Genomic DNA, 16243 nt, shown 5'->3' on the forward strand with positions numbered 1-16243 from the left:
GTAACTTCTTCAGTTTAAGAGGTTAACATCAAAGCTTGAGATTTTCTGAAGAAGGAATTCAATCTTAGGACTACAACTAAGTTTTGGACTCTGACTCAAACCTTCTTCCTTCCTCACAGGGTTTGGATTTTTTTTAGTCCTTAAAGTCTATGTATGAATTCCATAAAATAAATCTTAATTTCTCTAGAAAAGAAAAGAAAAAACTCATCACAAATTGCATTATCAAAATAAGGGTTAATTTGTAATCATTGTTCTATCTTTCAGTGGTGTTACTAGAGTCATTTTCTAAGGATTTCCTGGGCTGTTTTTGCTGCCAGCTGAACTTCTGTGTTACTGTTTCAGATCACTAAACTTGTTGGTCTTCTGTGCAGCTTTCTCATCAGATTTGGTGTGATCCTACTGGGCTGACTATGCTATGTAATTTTGAGGTGTTGCACAGCCGTTTGTAGTTGTGCAGTCCAGAATCTGTAGATCTGGAACCAATTTGGTGTCTTGATAGTTTGATAAGGTTCAGTAGTGAGCTTGGCCCTTGTGGACTGCTATGACATTAGATAGAAAGAGGAATAAGCCTCCCCCCATTCCAAGAAGGCCCCAGAATTGTTAGACTGAACCAGTCTATCTGGGAATTTTCCGTACTTTTCATTTCTCTTTTGGAGCTTAGTAGTGGAGCTGGACCATTTTTCTGCCCAGAAGTTGGTGGGTGTGGGCCAGCGCTGCTGGATTTTCCAGTAGTGGGCACTTGGTGCATGCATTCCTCATTCCAAAAATGCCCCCAGCTTTTTCAGCTCGTAGGCTGGATCCACCTGGAAGATTCAAATGCTCATATATTTTTAATTCAGTTGTGGTGCTGGGCCATTTCTATCCAAAGTTGCATATCTTAAAGATGAATGAGGATAGTAAGTTTTGTATTTAGCACTTTCCAAAATACTTTTCTGTTTATGATTAAAAATGTCATTTTGAGTTTGTGAGAAAATAAATTCAGAGTTGTGACACATGAGAATCAGTTCATCTGAGGCATCTATTATGGCATCTTAAGTATTTTTTCTTGCTTGATCAATATGCTTATTGCATTGACAAGGTACTGATTGGTTAAATGTTCCAGGAAACATACTGTACAAAATGCAGAAAAAGTGGGTTCCAATCCTAATCCTCTCCACCAATACTATATGAGGCTCCTTTGGCTTCTCACACCCTCCTTAATAAGGAATTCTGTTCAGAGTTGCATCTTGTTTTCATACTTGTGGTTTTCTCTCTCATATATATGTATACATGTGTATGTACTTTATATATAATAAATATTCCTTGCTTTTATAAGAAAACTGTAGATGTTGATTCTATTATGAATCTGTTTCAGATTTCCTTCATTCCTTGCTGGCAGTTTATTGGCTGGATCAGCCATATGGTGGCCCTGCTAGACAAAAATGAAGCTGTGGCTGTCCAGCACACCGTGGAAGAGATTGCTGACAATTATCCACAAGCCATTGTCTACCCATTTATAATAAGCAGTGAAAGCTATTCCTTTCCAGATACTTCTGCTGGGCAAAAGAATAAGGAGTTTGTGGAAAGGTAATATTGCAGAAAATTAGGCCAGTTCAAGGTGTTAAGGGTTGGAGTGATGATAGTAAAGGTGTTTAGGCACTTGCTGTGCATGTGCACAACTCCCCAGCATTACATCTCAGCACAGAGCTAAGAGTAACCCCAGTTCATCTCCGTTAGTGATGCAGATCCCCCCCCAATAAAGATGTTTTAAAAGATGAATAATAAAAGGAGAACACTTGGCAGCTTATGTTTGTCTTCAGATTTGTCTATTAAAGAAAATCTTAGACATTTATTGAATCTAATTATCCCGGCTGTGTCATTTGTTTTTTTCTTTTGGTTTGGAAACTTTTGGTGATTGTTTGACTTTTGGGCCACATCCAGTGTTACTCTTGGCTCTGTACTTAGGAATTACTCCTGGTGGTCTGGGGACCAAATGGGATTTTGGGGATCCAATCTGGGACAGCCTTGTACAAAGCACATGCCATATCTGCCATACTATTTCACTGGTTACTATATTATTTGTTAAAAGAATTTTTTTCCTTTTAAAAATACATTTCAGGGGGCCGGAGAGATAGCATGGAGGCAAGGTGTTTGCCTTGTATGCAGAAGGACAGTGGTTTGAATCTCGGCATCCCATATAGTCCCCCAAGCCTGTCAGGAGCGATTTCTGAACATAGGGCCAGGAGTAACCCCTGAGTGCTGCCGGGTGTGACCCAAAACCCAAAAAAATAAATAAAAATAAAAATACATTTCGGAGAGCCCGGAGAGATAGCACAGCGGCATTTGCCTTGCAAGCAGCTGATCCAGGACCTAAGGTGGTTGGTTCGAATCCTGGTGTCCCATATGGTCCCCCGTGCCTGCCAGGAGCTATTTCTGAGCAGACAGCCAGGAGTAACCCCTGAGCACCGCCGAGTGTGACCCAAAAACCAAAAAAAAAAATACATTTCGGAAACTGGAACTACATACTATAGTGAGTGGAACACTTGCCTGGCATTCAGTCAACCCCAGATTTATCCCCAGCATCCCATATGGTTCTCTGAGACGCACCAGAAGTAATTCTGGAATGCAGAGTTAACAGTAAGCCCTTATCACCATTGAGTGTGGTACAAAATCTTAAATAAATAAAGCAAAACTCTGGGTTCTTATGCTTATATTTATTAATCTGTTTGTTGAAACAGATGAAAAGGTTTTTGGGGGCCAGAGCAGTGGCGCAAGTAGTAGGGTGTTTGTCTTGCATGTGCTAACCTAGGACGGACCAAGGTTCAATCCCCCAGTGTCCCATATGGTCCCCTAAGTCGGATTTCTGAGCACATAGCCGGGAGTAACTTTTGAGCGTCACCAGGTATGGTCCAAAAAGAAAAAAAAAAAAGACTAGAAACGCTTTTTGAAGTTATTCCTAAAATAGTTACTTAATGTAAAATATCTGGGAAGTTTTGATTAGTTGAAGGAATATGCTAGATGCTTCAAGCATTGTCCTTTTCCACTTCTTCAGTTGATTTGCAAATGGACTTGATTAAGTTGACTTAATAGCATTTGATGTATTGCTTTTGTAAGAATACCTTGTCAAGTGTCAGACAGTACAGGGCTTATGGTGCTTGTCTTGCAAGTATTCAACCTTAGTTTGCTGGCTGGTGTTCAGGACCATATCGGATGCCGGGATCAATCCCAAGTCAGGCATATGCATGGAAAATGCCCTATCCACTGTGCTATTGCTCCAGCCCAACCATACTCATCTACAGTATTGATAGAAAATATAATAGGGGCTGGAGAGATAGCATGGAGGTAAGGCGTTTGCCTTTTATGCAGGAGGTCATCGGTTCGAATCCCGGCGCCCCATATGGTCCCCTGTGCCTGCCAGGAGCAATTTCTGAGCATGGAGCCAGAAATAACCCCTGAGCACTGCCGGGTGTGACCCAAAACCACACACACACACACACACACACACACACACACACACACACACACACACCAAAAAAAAAATATATATATATATAAAATAGTGTTTCATCTAACATCGGTTAAATTTTTTTAAATAGCAGTATCCCTGTACTGAATATAGTTTTATACATAAATGTAAATATGTATTCTAAATTATAGAGCTGTTTGATTACTTTAACCTGGTTATTTTTTATAGGATTAAAGCTAAGTTGGAGCAAGGAGGAGTTATTCAAGATTTTATTAATGCCCTAGAACAACTCTCTAACCCTGAAATGCTCTTTAAGGTAATATGATAACTTCTATCATATAAAATATCAATCATGAATAAAACCTAATTGCAGTTAACTTAAGGTTTCTCCTTTTTCTTTTCTGAATAGGACTGGACTGAGGAGATCAAAGATAAACTTGCAAAAGCCACTGTAAATAAAAAAACTATTGAAAAGATGTATGCAAGAATGTATGCTTGCTTGGGAGATCCAAAAGCTGCAGGCATCGGGGATTTTAGAAGGAAATTTGCTCAGGTATGAGAGAATGGTGTTCATTTCTGTGAAGTGAAATCATTGTGTAGATCAGTATTTTTATTTGCTGACTTATTAATTTTGGCTGTACCACTTGCAAGGCCACTGAGCAACTCCATGTTGGACACCTGTGTGTATGGCGGGGTGGAATGTTGAATTTGTAAACTTTTTTTAGATTATTTTCTGTGATTTTATATCTGACATTTGTAGGTTATGTGTAGTAAGAGGAAAAATAGGTAAAAATTTCAGTATTATTACATTTTCTTCATGCTCACATTCATAGATGCAGAGTTATATAGTTTAATATTTTTAACTCACTGATTCAAATATTGTATTGAGAAACTATGTTATATAAATAAATTATGAGATAGTGGTAGTTGGGGGTCAATTGTAGAGATCTAATTTATATGTTTTATGTTTGTTTTTATTTTTGTTTTGTTTTGGAGCCACACTTGGTGGTACTTGGGTTACTTCTGGCTCTGCACTTAGAAATCGCTCCTGGAAATTCAGAAAGGACCATATGGGGTGTCGGGGATCGAATCAGGTCTGTCCTGATTGCCATCTGCAAGGCAAATGCCCGACCACTATGCAGTCACTCCACCCCTAATTTGTGTTTTATGTTAATTTCTTTTAAACTTTTTTCTTGGTTTACAATACTATTAATAATGGTTTCTCATGGATTTTATTCCAACACCATACTCATCATTCAGTTGTGTATCAGTTCTCCCATAATGTTGCCTTTGGACCTTTATTGCCACCTCATTGTGTATCCCTAAGTGCAAGTTACTCCTGGCTTGAAAGGAGAGCTTTCCTGTAGAGGAAAACCTCTTGGAGCTCGTGGAAATAGAAATGAGTCTAGAAACCTATGATTTCACACCTTCAGACCCTGTGATTAGGGTGTGAAACTTCCTGCACATGGGTTTGCCTCTGCTCCCTTGAAGGGCTCAAAGTATTCAGAAGCTACTGTGACTTCTGTGTAATTTCTATCTCCAAGCCTTCTCTGCAGCTCTTCTCTGATCTGGAAACCAATCAGGACTCTGGTCTCTTGGCATTCATCACACAGCAATGGGGGTTGTTTTCCTCAGTTTTTTCAAACCACCCTTGTTAAACTTCAAGACATGTAAGGGTTAAAAAAAAAAAAAAGACATGTAAGGATGGGGGACAAGAGGGAAAATGGGGAAATTGGTGATGGGATATGTGCACTGGTGAAGAGATGGGTGTTGAAACATTGACTGAAACTGAAACTCAACCATCAACAACTTTTTTTTAACAGTTTGTTATTGTGTTTGATTATAATTCTGCATTATTTTATTTTATTTTTTTAAAAATATCTTTAAGCACCATGATTACAAACATGTTTGTAATTGGGTGTCAGTTATAAATAAAGAACACCCCCCCTTCACCAGTGCAACATTACCATTACCAATGCCCCTAACTCCCTCCGTCCCCACCCCTTGCCTGTGTCCGAGACAAGCATTCTATTTCTCTCAATCACTACCACTGTCCTGTTAGTTGTCAGTGTCGTCATTTCTCTAACTGGACTCACCACTCCTTCTGGTAAGCTTCACTGTACCTCATGGTGATTTAATTAAATTTTTTTAAAAGACTGAAGGCATCTAACGGGTAAATAAAAGAGTCAGATATAGTACAGCAGATAGGGTTGAGGTGCTTTTCTTTTTGTCTCCTTAAGCTGGTATTCTTTGGTCATGCAGGATTTGGTTGCATGCAGTCTAGCTCTGTGAGTTTTTCTGTAATGATGCCCTTGACTGTTGATTCTTCCTGGGGATTTTTATCCTGGGCTTCTGGGACTCCAATGATTCTTATGTTGTTTCTGTTGAGTTAATCAAAGACTTCTATTATCTTCTGTTCACATTCTTTGAGGATTTTTTTCATTGTCTGATCCTTTGGTTTAAGGTTCTTTTCTGATCTCTTCTGCTGTATGGACTTGTTCTGCATCTCATCTTTCAGCTCACTGTCTCTATCCCCAGCTGCTGTTACTCTGTTGGAGTGGCTTTCCATTGAGTTTTTCATTACATCTAACGAGTTTTTCAGTCCTGTTATTTTAGTTTATAGTTTTTTGATTTCTATCTTTGTGGTCTGTTCAGCTCGATCTATACTTTCTTTGAATTCTATGAGCATCCTCCATTATTTCTACTCTAAACTCTTTATATGAAAGGCTAACTAGGTGGTTGGTACTTTTCGGGTCATCAGAGCTGCCGTCTTCATTCCCTATGCTTGGTGTTGTCCTGCGTTGTTTCCCCACTGACAAGTTTGTAGGGAATTTTTTACTACATATTGTAGTGGGGTTCATGAGCTAGTAGATGTGTGTAGCTGCAAGAAAGCAGGCAGGGAGCGAGGAAGCAGCCTTTTTCTCTCAGGAAACAGTTTGGTAATCTTTTTATTGATTTGTTGAATGTGTTTAATAAACTCACTGGTTTATCTGAACTAGACCACTCAAGCTCTTCCTCCTAGATAACATATTTCTTTCTTTTTTTTTTTTTTCTTTAGTAAAAGTAATTATTATTGGGAGCTGGAGAGATAGCATGCCTTTCATGCAGAAGGTCATTGGTTTGAATCCTGGCATTCCATATGGTCCCCCGAGCCTGCCAGGAGTGATTTCTGAGCATGGAGCCAGGAGTAACCCCTGAGCACTGCTGGGTGTGACCCCCCAAAAAAGTAATATTATTTTTTAATATTCATAAATTTTATTTTTTAATTAAATTTCTTATTTAAGCACCATGATTGCAAACATGATTATCGTTGGGTTACAGTCACAAACAGAACACCCCCCTTCACCAGTGCAACGTTCCCACCCCCAGTGCCCCCCTCCCTCCTTCCCATCCCCTGCTTGTATTCAAGACTGGCATTCTATTACAGTTAGTTTTTTTAAGTTCAGTAAGCTGTTTTTTTTCCTTTCTTAGATAACATATTTCTAAAGACAGATATCATTAGAAGTATTCACAGGCCAGAGAGATGATAGCATGGAGCACCCTAGCTGCTGAACTATCTATCCAGCCCTTTGGTTGAGTTTTTGTTCTGTATCTTTCTAGTCTCTTCTGACTCATGGAGTCTCATTTGATATATCTGCTATGAATCTTAAGGCTTTTCTTTGTATGTAAGTTCCTGTTTTTCTCTTGCTGCTTTCAGTATTCTGTCTTTGGATTTCATTTTAATTACAGTATATCCTGGAGTTTCCTAATTGGGCCTGATTTTGCTGGGTCTCTTGAGACGTCTTTATTTGGTTGCTGGTATTCCACAACTCTGGAAATTCTTAACTATGATTTCTTTAACTATCGGATACTTTAGCTAGTTCACCTTTCTGATTTTTAGGGACTCTCATAATAATTGTATATAATTCCATATAATAATGATGTTATCTGTCTTGTGTAATTTTATATTGTTCTTCCTGAATTTAGGACTAACTCCTGGCCCTGTGCTCAGAGATCACTCCTAATGGGGGTGCAGGGGATCAAATCCAGGTCAGTCATGCAGGACAAGCACCCTATCAGCTTTTACTATCTTTTTAGCCCCAGTTTTAAATCTATTATTGAAATATATGACCAGGAATTGCATTCTATCTTTTAGAAGGAACACAAACTACAAAGAATGCAGTTTTTCAGTGTTAACTTGTATGAAATATTTAGAGAAAGTGGAGGTTGGAGAGATAGTATTGCAGACAGGGCCCTTGTTTTGCATGTGGCCAACCCTGGGATGGATTCCTGGCATCCTATATTGTCTCCTGAGCAAGGATTAATCCCTGAACAGCACCAAGTCTGACTCAAAAACAAAACAAAACAAGATATTCAGAGAAAGCAAGCTAATGTTAAAAGCATAGGAAATGTTATAAAATATGGGTAATAGTTATATTATTTAAAAATATACATATATAAGTACTTTTCTTAAAGTTTAAAATGTAATGTTTAAGGCAAATTATTATTGATTTTAGGGTTTTGGAAAAGAATTTGACAAACACTTTGGGAGAGGAGGTTCTAAGCTTCTTGGAATGAAGCCCCATGACTTCAATGATATTGCCAATCAATTACATTTAAAAATGTGCAAAGACTCCAAACCACCTGGCAATCTGAAGGAATATTCACCCTGGATGACCAACTTCCGAGCAGAATTCTTGAGACATGAACTGGAGATTCCTGGTGAGTTAACCTCAGGGGTGGAAAAAAGCTAAGAATAGTACCATAGCAAAAGACTCATTTTTTGAAATGGTGCTGTCAGGATATCGAGGGCTATCTTTTCTTTAAAATCTTTAGAGCACAGAGATAGGCAGATAGAGCACAGAAATAGGCAGAGATTATGTCCCCAAAATATTTAATATTTTGCTTACTGTTGGTGGGAGACTTTGGACCACACTGCTAGCAATCCACCTTGAACCTCCTGTATGCAAAGCATTGTATTTGACCTTTTGAGCTATCTCCCTGCCCTATTGTAATCTTTTTTATCGTTAGGAAAATCTATAATTACTATCAATGAATATACTGCCATGGTCCTCAAACTTTGTAAACAGGGGGCCAGTTCACTGTCCCTCAGATTGTTGGAGGGCCGGAAAAAAACAGAAAGCAAAAACTATGAACAAATTTCTATGCAAACTGCATATATCTTATTTTGAAGTGAAGAAATAAAATGGGTGCAACTACAATATGTTTCCCACAGCCCATCGTTTAAGGACCACTACTACAGCACGGTTAATGAAATGAAAGTTTTCTCATTTTCTTTTTATGATTCCATCCAATAATGATGATGCTAGGTAATTGTAAATTTGCTTTGAAGAGAACATGTTCTCTGTCTCTGAATAAATGATCTTAAGAAATGGAATACAAAGGTATTTATCGAAGATAACTCAAAGAGCTGGAGTGCTTAATCTGTCTTGGGGAAACCCCAGTGGACAGTAAGTAGCACAGGTGGGCCAGATAGCTGAAACAAAAATCAGGCCCCCTGAGAATTGCTTGGAGACACCTTCCCCAAATATTTAGATCCATGAAATGTAGCTATAGATTTAAGTCATTCCATGGGAATGTTGGTTCCATTTAAAGAGGTCATGATAAATGACATCTCTAGGAGAGACCATTGAAGGAAGAAGTGTTCATTGACTACTCTTCTTGGGACTTGAATTTATTCTGGGTTGCCAGGAATTGAACCTGGGGTCAGCTGCAGGAAAACTTTACCTTCTATACTATCTCTAAAGTCCCAGAAGTATATGATTTTGAAAGGTAATCTTTTTTACAGTCCATATTCTTCACCCTGGAATTTGAAAAACAAATTAATTTTCTTATCTTGGTAGGAAGCTTGCCACAAAGTGGGGGTGGGGAAGTTAGGACAAAGAAGCGACCATTATGATAATAGTAGTTGGAAATAATCATTATGAACCAGAACTGGATGCTGAAAGGAGGTTAAGTGATGTTTAATGATGTTTATGACACCCTTTCAGTAATGGTATCACAGTACCTAAAAGGGAAAAAAAGAGGGAAGGAGGGAGAGAAAGAGACAGTCAGAGAGACAGAGATTGTTGAAGAGGCAGGCAGGGAGAGGGGTGGCTATTGAGGGAAATTGGTGCCAGGAAATAGGCACTGGTGAAGGGATAGATATTGGAACATTTGGAACATTATATGACTGAAAGAAACCCAATCATTAGCAACTTTGTAAGTGTGTATCTTACAGTGATTCAACTAAAAAATAACTTTTATTTTCTCCAGAGAACCTTAACTAAGACAATAGGTTTTCATTTGCCACTTCTTGGAGAAAAGTGAAATGATGTGGTGTGTAAGAACCCAGTAGAAAAGCTGGTGTCTAATGAAGGAATAGAGAGTGGCCAGGGAGCTAGTACAGGCATTACAGCACTTGTCGTGGCCTATGCCCAACATGGATTCAACTTCCCCACCCAAGTTGCTGATGGTTTCCAACAACTAAGGGTCCAATTATCAATCAAGAGTCTGATTGGCTGAGAATCACTCCACAGTGATTACCACTTAGCACCCCTCAACTTAAAAAAATTATTTATGGGGCCGGCGATGTGGCGCTAGAGGTAAGGTGTCTGCCTTGCAAGTGCTAGCCATGGAAGGACCACAGTTCAATCCCCTGGCATCTCATATGGTCCCCCCAAGCCAGGGGCAATTTCTGAGCGCTTAGCCAGGAGTAACCCCTGAACATCAAATGGCCCCCCAAAAAAACCCAATAAATAAATAAATAAAAATATTATTTAAAAGAGGAGGAATGTGCAAAATGGCAAGTGGCACTGAACAAGACATGCTGAAGAAACTGGAATGTGAACCAGAGAAGGATCATGGGTTGGGGTAGCGCTTTTTTTGAAGCACCATGATTACAAGGTTGTTCATACTGCAGTTCTTCTTTTTCAAAGATAAAGTTGTTCATGATTGAGTTACAGTCATACAATATGCAACAACCTTCACCAGTGCATATTTCCAACTACCAGTGTTAACAGTTTCCCTCTTACCCTCCCTGATGCCCTCTTTCCTCCCATCTACCCTCCCCCACCTGCTTCTGGGGCAGACATTTTACTTCTCTCTCTCTCTCTCTCTCTCTCTCTCTCTCTCTCTCTCTCTCTCTCTCTCTCTCTCCCCCTCTCCCCCTCTCCCTCTCCCTCCCTCCTCCCCCTTTCCCCTTCTCCCCTTCTCCCCTTTTCCCCTTCCACTGTTGTAAATGGGGCAACCATGAGAGTGTTCACTCCTTTAGCACAGAATCGGAAATAATGCTTGAGCAGCACCAGGTTTGGTTTCCAGACTCTCCCTTTCACAAAATAGAAGCTGCAGATGAAGAACAGAATTGTACTTTTTCATGCGATAAATGCAGTCTATTTAGATATTGATTATAATGATGCACACTAAATAATTTTAGTAAGAAATTTTATTTTGGCACTTGAGTTCCTTGGACCCATGCACATAGTACCTGCATATACATGTCACCCATATCTCCCCTCTTGAGATGTGCACCTAACTACTTTCATGTTATGTACTGGGGATTTCTCCACCTTTGGAGGAGCCTATGCTCTCTCTTGAGTGTGTACTCTCTCCTTTTCTTCTCCCTACCCTTCCTCAGAACTTTCAAATAAAAATCCATTTTTACTTTCAAAAAATAATTATTGGGTCTGAAGTAACATCACAGGCAGGTATGGTGTTTCCTTTGCATGCGGCTGACTCAGGTTGAAACCCTGGTATCTCATATGGCCTCCTGAGTCTGCCAGGAACAGTTTCTGAGCTCAGAGTTAGGATAAACCTCTAAGCACCATTTGGTTTATTCTTTTTTTTTTTTTCTTGTACTTTTTGTTGTTACTTCCTTATTGTTTTTTGGTTTTGGTGTTTTTTTTTTTTTCGTTTTGTTTTTGTTTTTGGTTTTTGGGTCACACCTGGCTCTATGCTCAGAAATTGCTCCTGGCAGGCACAGGGGACCATATGGGATGCTGGGATTCAAAACACCATCCTTCTGCATGAAAGGCAAATGCTTTACCTCCATGCTATCTCTCTGACCCCTGTTTTTTGTTTTTGTGTTTTGTTACCATTTTTTTTTCTTTTTCTCCCTTCCTTCTTCTAAATCGGTGCTTCTCAATTATTTTCTGTCATGCACCCCTAGGAAGAAGAAAACATTTTTCGCGCCCCTCCTGCATGATTGCAAATAATATCTTTATTTAAAAAAACCTTTAACTGCAAAACAAAAATATATTAAATAATTTGAGCTGATTTTTTAATCAGAGGTGATGTCTGGATTAATGGCTACAATGAGCACGTTTTGCATTGCATAGCTTTTCGAAGCGGGGTTTGAAGCAGGACACAGCAACTCTCAGCTCCAGAGACATACAGAGACATAAGTATGGGGCTTAGCTTGTTATGACAGTGTTGCTGAGGTCAAACACCCCCCCTGGGGGGTGTGCCCCACTATTTGAGAAGCACTGTTCTAAATGGATATTTATAAAACCTAGACGGACTCCTCCTAGTTTTTCTCTTTTTTGCTTGCCTTCTCCCCGCCCCCCGATAGTACCAAGACCAGACAGTCATTTGTTCATTTGGTGGAAATAAAAAATGATCAGACTTGAATACCAAATCCAAAGTCAATGACAACAGAATTGATACCCAATCTACAACAAGCTGTACAAGGGGGGAACAGTTGCGCTTGTATTATGGGGGGTAAAGGAGGGAGATGTGGGTGGAATGCATGCTGGGAACAGGGATGGAGGGAGGACAACACTGGTGGTGGGAATGTCCCTCATTCATTGTCAGTATGTGTCTTAAATATTACTGTGAAAGATTTGTAATTCACTTTTACCTTAATAAAAATTAAAAAAGAAAAACAAAACCTCTAAGCATCAGCGGGTGTGATCCAAAAACAAAACAAAAATTTTATTGTCTTTGATAAGCATTTTATTATATCAGTAGATACATTTTAAGTATGAAGTTCAATAATAAGCTGTGTGTGATTTGTTTCTGTGATTGTCTTAGGCCAGTATGATGGTAGAGGAAAGCCACTACCGGAATACCACGCACGCATTGCTGGCTTTGATGAGCGGGTAGGTACCAGAGTCTTCAGTCATCGTAAGGACTCTTTTTTGTTTGTTTGTATGTTTGTTTTTGGGTTCCTCCTGCCTGCGCTGAGGGGTTTTTCCTGGCTCTATGCTCAGAATTTGCTCCTGGCAGGTTCGGGGGACCATATGGGATACCAGGATTCGAACCAATGACCTTCTGCATGAAAGGCAAACATCATACCTCCATGTTATCTCTCCAGCCCTATCATAAGGACTCTTAATATGAAACATTTCTTAGATTAATGCCATGACTATTTTGGGTCCAGAGATATAGCTCGGTGTATCTGAACATAGGCAGAAAATGCAGAGACCCAGTTCATTCCCCAGCACCACACATTCCCTAATCACAGCCACGAGCAACCTGTAAACAGTGAGGATCCTGGCCACCACCACTCCCGGCCGAAAGGTGAATTTGTTCCCAGTGTTTCAACACCAGTTCTAATTCTGTGTGTTTATACCCACCATAAATACGTAGACATTTAACTATAGAAAGTTATCATGTTTTATATTGCCTATTACTAAGCATGTTCACATTTTAAGCAATGTTTTTACACAACAATAGGATTTATACAGAGAGGAAAAATGTTTTGCTGTCAGTAAGTTCTCTATTCTGCATTTTTGTCACCTGTCTGTTTTCATAGCACTGTCTCTTAGAATGTTTGTCAGCCAAATTCCCCTTTTTCCGTTTTGATAATGTGATGGCTATTCTCTTGATTTTTTTTTTTTTTGCGGGGGGGGGGGGGTGGTCACACCTGGCAGCATTCAAGGATTACTCCTGCCTCTATGCTCAGAAATCGCTCCTGGCAGCCTCGGGAAACCATGTGGGATGCTGGGATTCAACCGATTGTCCTTGTGCATGCAAGGCAAATGCCTTGCCTCCATGCTATCTCTCCGGCTCTTATTCTCTTGATTTTTTTGACTGCACTTTAAAATTTTATTCATTTTGGCTTTTGTTTTGCACTATTCCAAAAAGTTCTTGGGGGGACCATGCCCTGACAGGTATCAACCGAGATATGCATGTAAACTGTGTTTTCCAACCCACTGAGCCATCTTCCTGACTCTGAACTTTTTTTTATTGTGATCAAATCTTTCACAGTAATATATAATATAATATATAATGTAAATAGTGACAATGAATAAGTACTCAGCTACTAAAAACAACCACCATCATATAATAACCACAAGAATGAAAGAAAATAAAAAAATAATAATAATAAAAGAAGGAAAGATAGAAAAAAGAAAAAATAGAAAGGGAAAAAAAACAAAGGAAGGAGGACTAATGTGGCAAGGTTTTGTACCTTTTTTATTTTTTTATTTTTATTTTATTTTTTGCATAGGCACAGTAAGTATTGGGGAAATGACAAAGGGAATTCCCTTGGCCTAAGAGATACAGGATCTCTCTGCCCTTAAAGCATACTGCCATGGGAACAATTAGAACTGCAGGCTCCGTACACACTCATTTTCACACCCCCAGGTCTTTTTATGGTGCCAGGAAACTTTCCACTCAATTGTGGATGATAAAATCAGGCCTCTGTAACTAGAGATCTTGGTATTTGCACAGGTCAGAGAACGAAGCCTAGGAGAGATTCGATTTTTACAGTTCTAGAAGTTTTTTTTGTTTTTGTTTTTTTTGTTTTTTTTTTTTGAGGCTTATTGATATTTGATTAAAACATTACTTGCATGAAGAAAATACATTGAGAAAATGTATCCCATGATATGTTTTAATTTTATATAAATGTATACATATAAATTTAGTAGAACATTTTACATCTTTATCAACAATATATATACCAACAAATATGTATTTCATAACTAATTAATGTAATCAAACACTGTGAAGCAATGGCCAAAGCATTTATATAACTGTCTTTTTTTTAATATAACCTAAAATATTGATATCTATGAAAACATAGTAATAGATAATAACAGAGGCATACTTCTTCCTTATAGAGCTTAAAATAGATTTAAGTAAATAAGACATAAATATATGAGAAGTAAAACAACTTAGTCACTAAAAAGTAGGACATACAGTGCAATAAAGTAGTGCTTAATTTTAATTACTCACTGATTTCATGATATACCAGATGAGAGGAATTACAAATCCAAGCATAGTCAATAATAACAAAAATAATTTTGCTTGCAATAATATGTGCAAACACTCTTCTAAAAAGTGTGAAAATTTAATTTATACACATATACATATGTATACACATATAAATATATATACAGTAAGTTCTAACTGTGTTAGTTTCTGAGAATGAGCACCATTAAGTGAAGGAACATATGACAAAAGTAGTTTCCCCAAGAACACCATGAATTGAAAGTGTTTTTATTCTTGTCAGTGTTAAAATGTAGATATCCAAGGCTTTGTTGTGTACAGGAGCTGGTTAGAGATTTCCTTCTCAACAGTTAGACAGAAACTATGACTCTTCAGAGTGACCCTATTTCTTCCTCAGACAGTCCAGCTAATATGTGGCTCTTTTTTCACTGAGACAGAGTAAAATGTTATATATTTAAAAAGCAGAACTGCCCCTTGTGAATTTTGGTTTTAATCATGTTTATACACCCTGAAAATATCACAATATAGAGAAAATACAGTAAAGATCATAGGGCACTTTTCTCAACATGACTGAATTTTCTCAGCTAATGGCTAGAAAATGTGTAAGTAATTAGAATCCAACCCAATAATGAATGGCCAAGTCTTTGTATTTGCAAAAGGTGAATTGTCTGGGATTCATCTGAAAACCCTGATAATGTACATACTTATCATTTTTACACAAAATTTAACACAATACTTAAACCTCAGATATTTAAGTACTTAGTTCAAGCAATGTTGAGTAAATACTTAATTCAAGCCATATACTTAGAAAAGAAGTATCATTTTTCTAGGCAATTGATTGAGTTATGAATAATAAATGGATTAGGGAGTGTAGAAATGAGCTAATCCCCCGAATTATCACATCTCCTCTCCAATCAAATGAAAAGATTATTAGACTTTGTGTGTTCTTTTTAAATAGGAATTCATAAGATGTTTAACAGAGAAAATGATTCTTTTGGGTACATTATTAATGAATACTGCAGATTAAAGACTGGCTAATAGAATTTTGACTGGAATGTGTAAGAGGAAAAAAGTATCCTAATGAATATTAAGGCAGAGTTTGTATTTTAAATAGTAAAGAAACAGTTACATGAATACTTCATGATTCTAATGCATTTCAAACTTTTCTGCTTATAAATTTAACGTTTGCTTGTTACAGAAAATCTAGAAAGTACAGAGAGAAAAGAGGAAAAAAATAATAAAGGGAAATTTATAATTTACCCTCGGTAATGCTACCCTGCTGATTTAGTCACTATTGACATTTTGATGTATCTCTTTTCAATTTCATATCTGTGCATATTTTTCCTTTACTTTTTATTTATTTTGGTTTTTGTCTCTTCTGGTTTTTGTGGGGGCACATCCAGCAGTGCTCAGAGCTTTCTCTTAGCTTTGCATGCATCAGGAATCTCTCCTGATGAGAGAGACCATATGGGTTACCAGGGATTGAACCCAGGTTGACCTGGATTCAAGGCAAGAGTCCTGTGCACTGTTGCATCCTTCCAGATCCACATATTTTTTTCTTTAATACAGTGAAATTTCTATCTGTGTGTAATATTTTATATTCTACATTTTGCCATCAACACTTTATCAAATGAATAAAAACGATGA

General features: G+C 38.2%; 2 protein-coding genes across 2 annotated transcripts in view; one reads left to right on the forward strand and one right to left on the reverse strand.

The window, feature by feature from the left end:
• Positions 1-16243, reverse strand: part of UBE2V2 (ubiquitin conjugating enzyme E2 V2) — a 738183-nt gene that overhangs the window by 251571 nt on the left and 470369 nt on the right. The window lies entirely within an intron of this gene.
• PRKDC (protein kinase, DNA-activated, catalytic subunit) overlaps positions 1-16243 on the forward strand; it is a 207487-nt gene that overhangs the window by 180205 nt on the left and 11039 nt on the right. The window contains exons 74-78 of the mRNA XM_049775793.1: positions 1355-1566; positions 3674-3761; positions 3855-3998; positions 7942-8146; positions 12455-12522. Coding sequence (XP_049631750.1) covers positions 1355-1566; positions 3674-3761; positions 3855-3998; positions 7942-8146; positions 12455-12522 — 717 coding nt within the window. The remainder of the gene's footprint in view (positions 1-1354; positions 1567-3673; positions 3762-3854; positions 3999-7941; positions 8147-12454; positions 12523-16243) is intronic.

This window comes from Suncus etruscus, chromosome 6 (genome assembly GCF_024139225.1).
Source record: "Suncus etruscus isolate mSunEtr1 chromosome 6, mSunEtr1.pri.cur, whole genome shotgun sequence".
NCBI lineage: Eukaryota > Metazoa > Chordata > Mammalia > Eulipotyphla > Soricidae > Suncus > Suncus etruscus.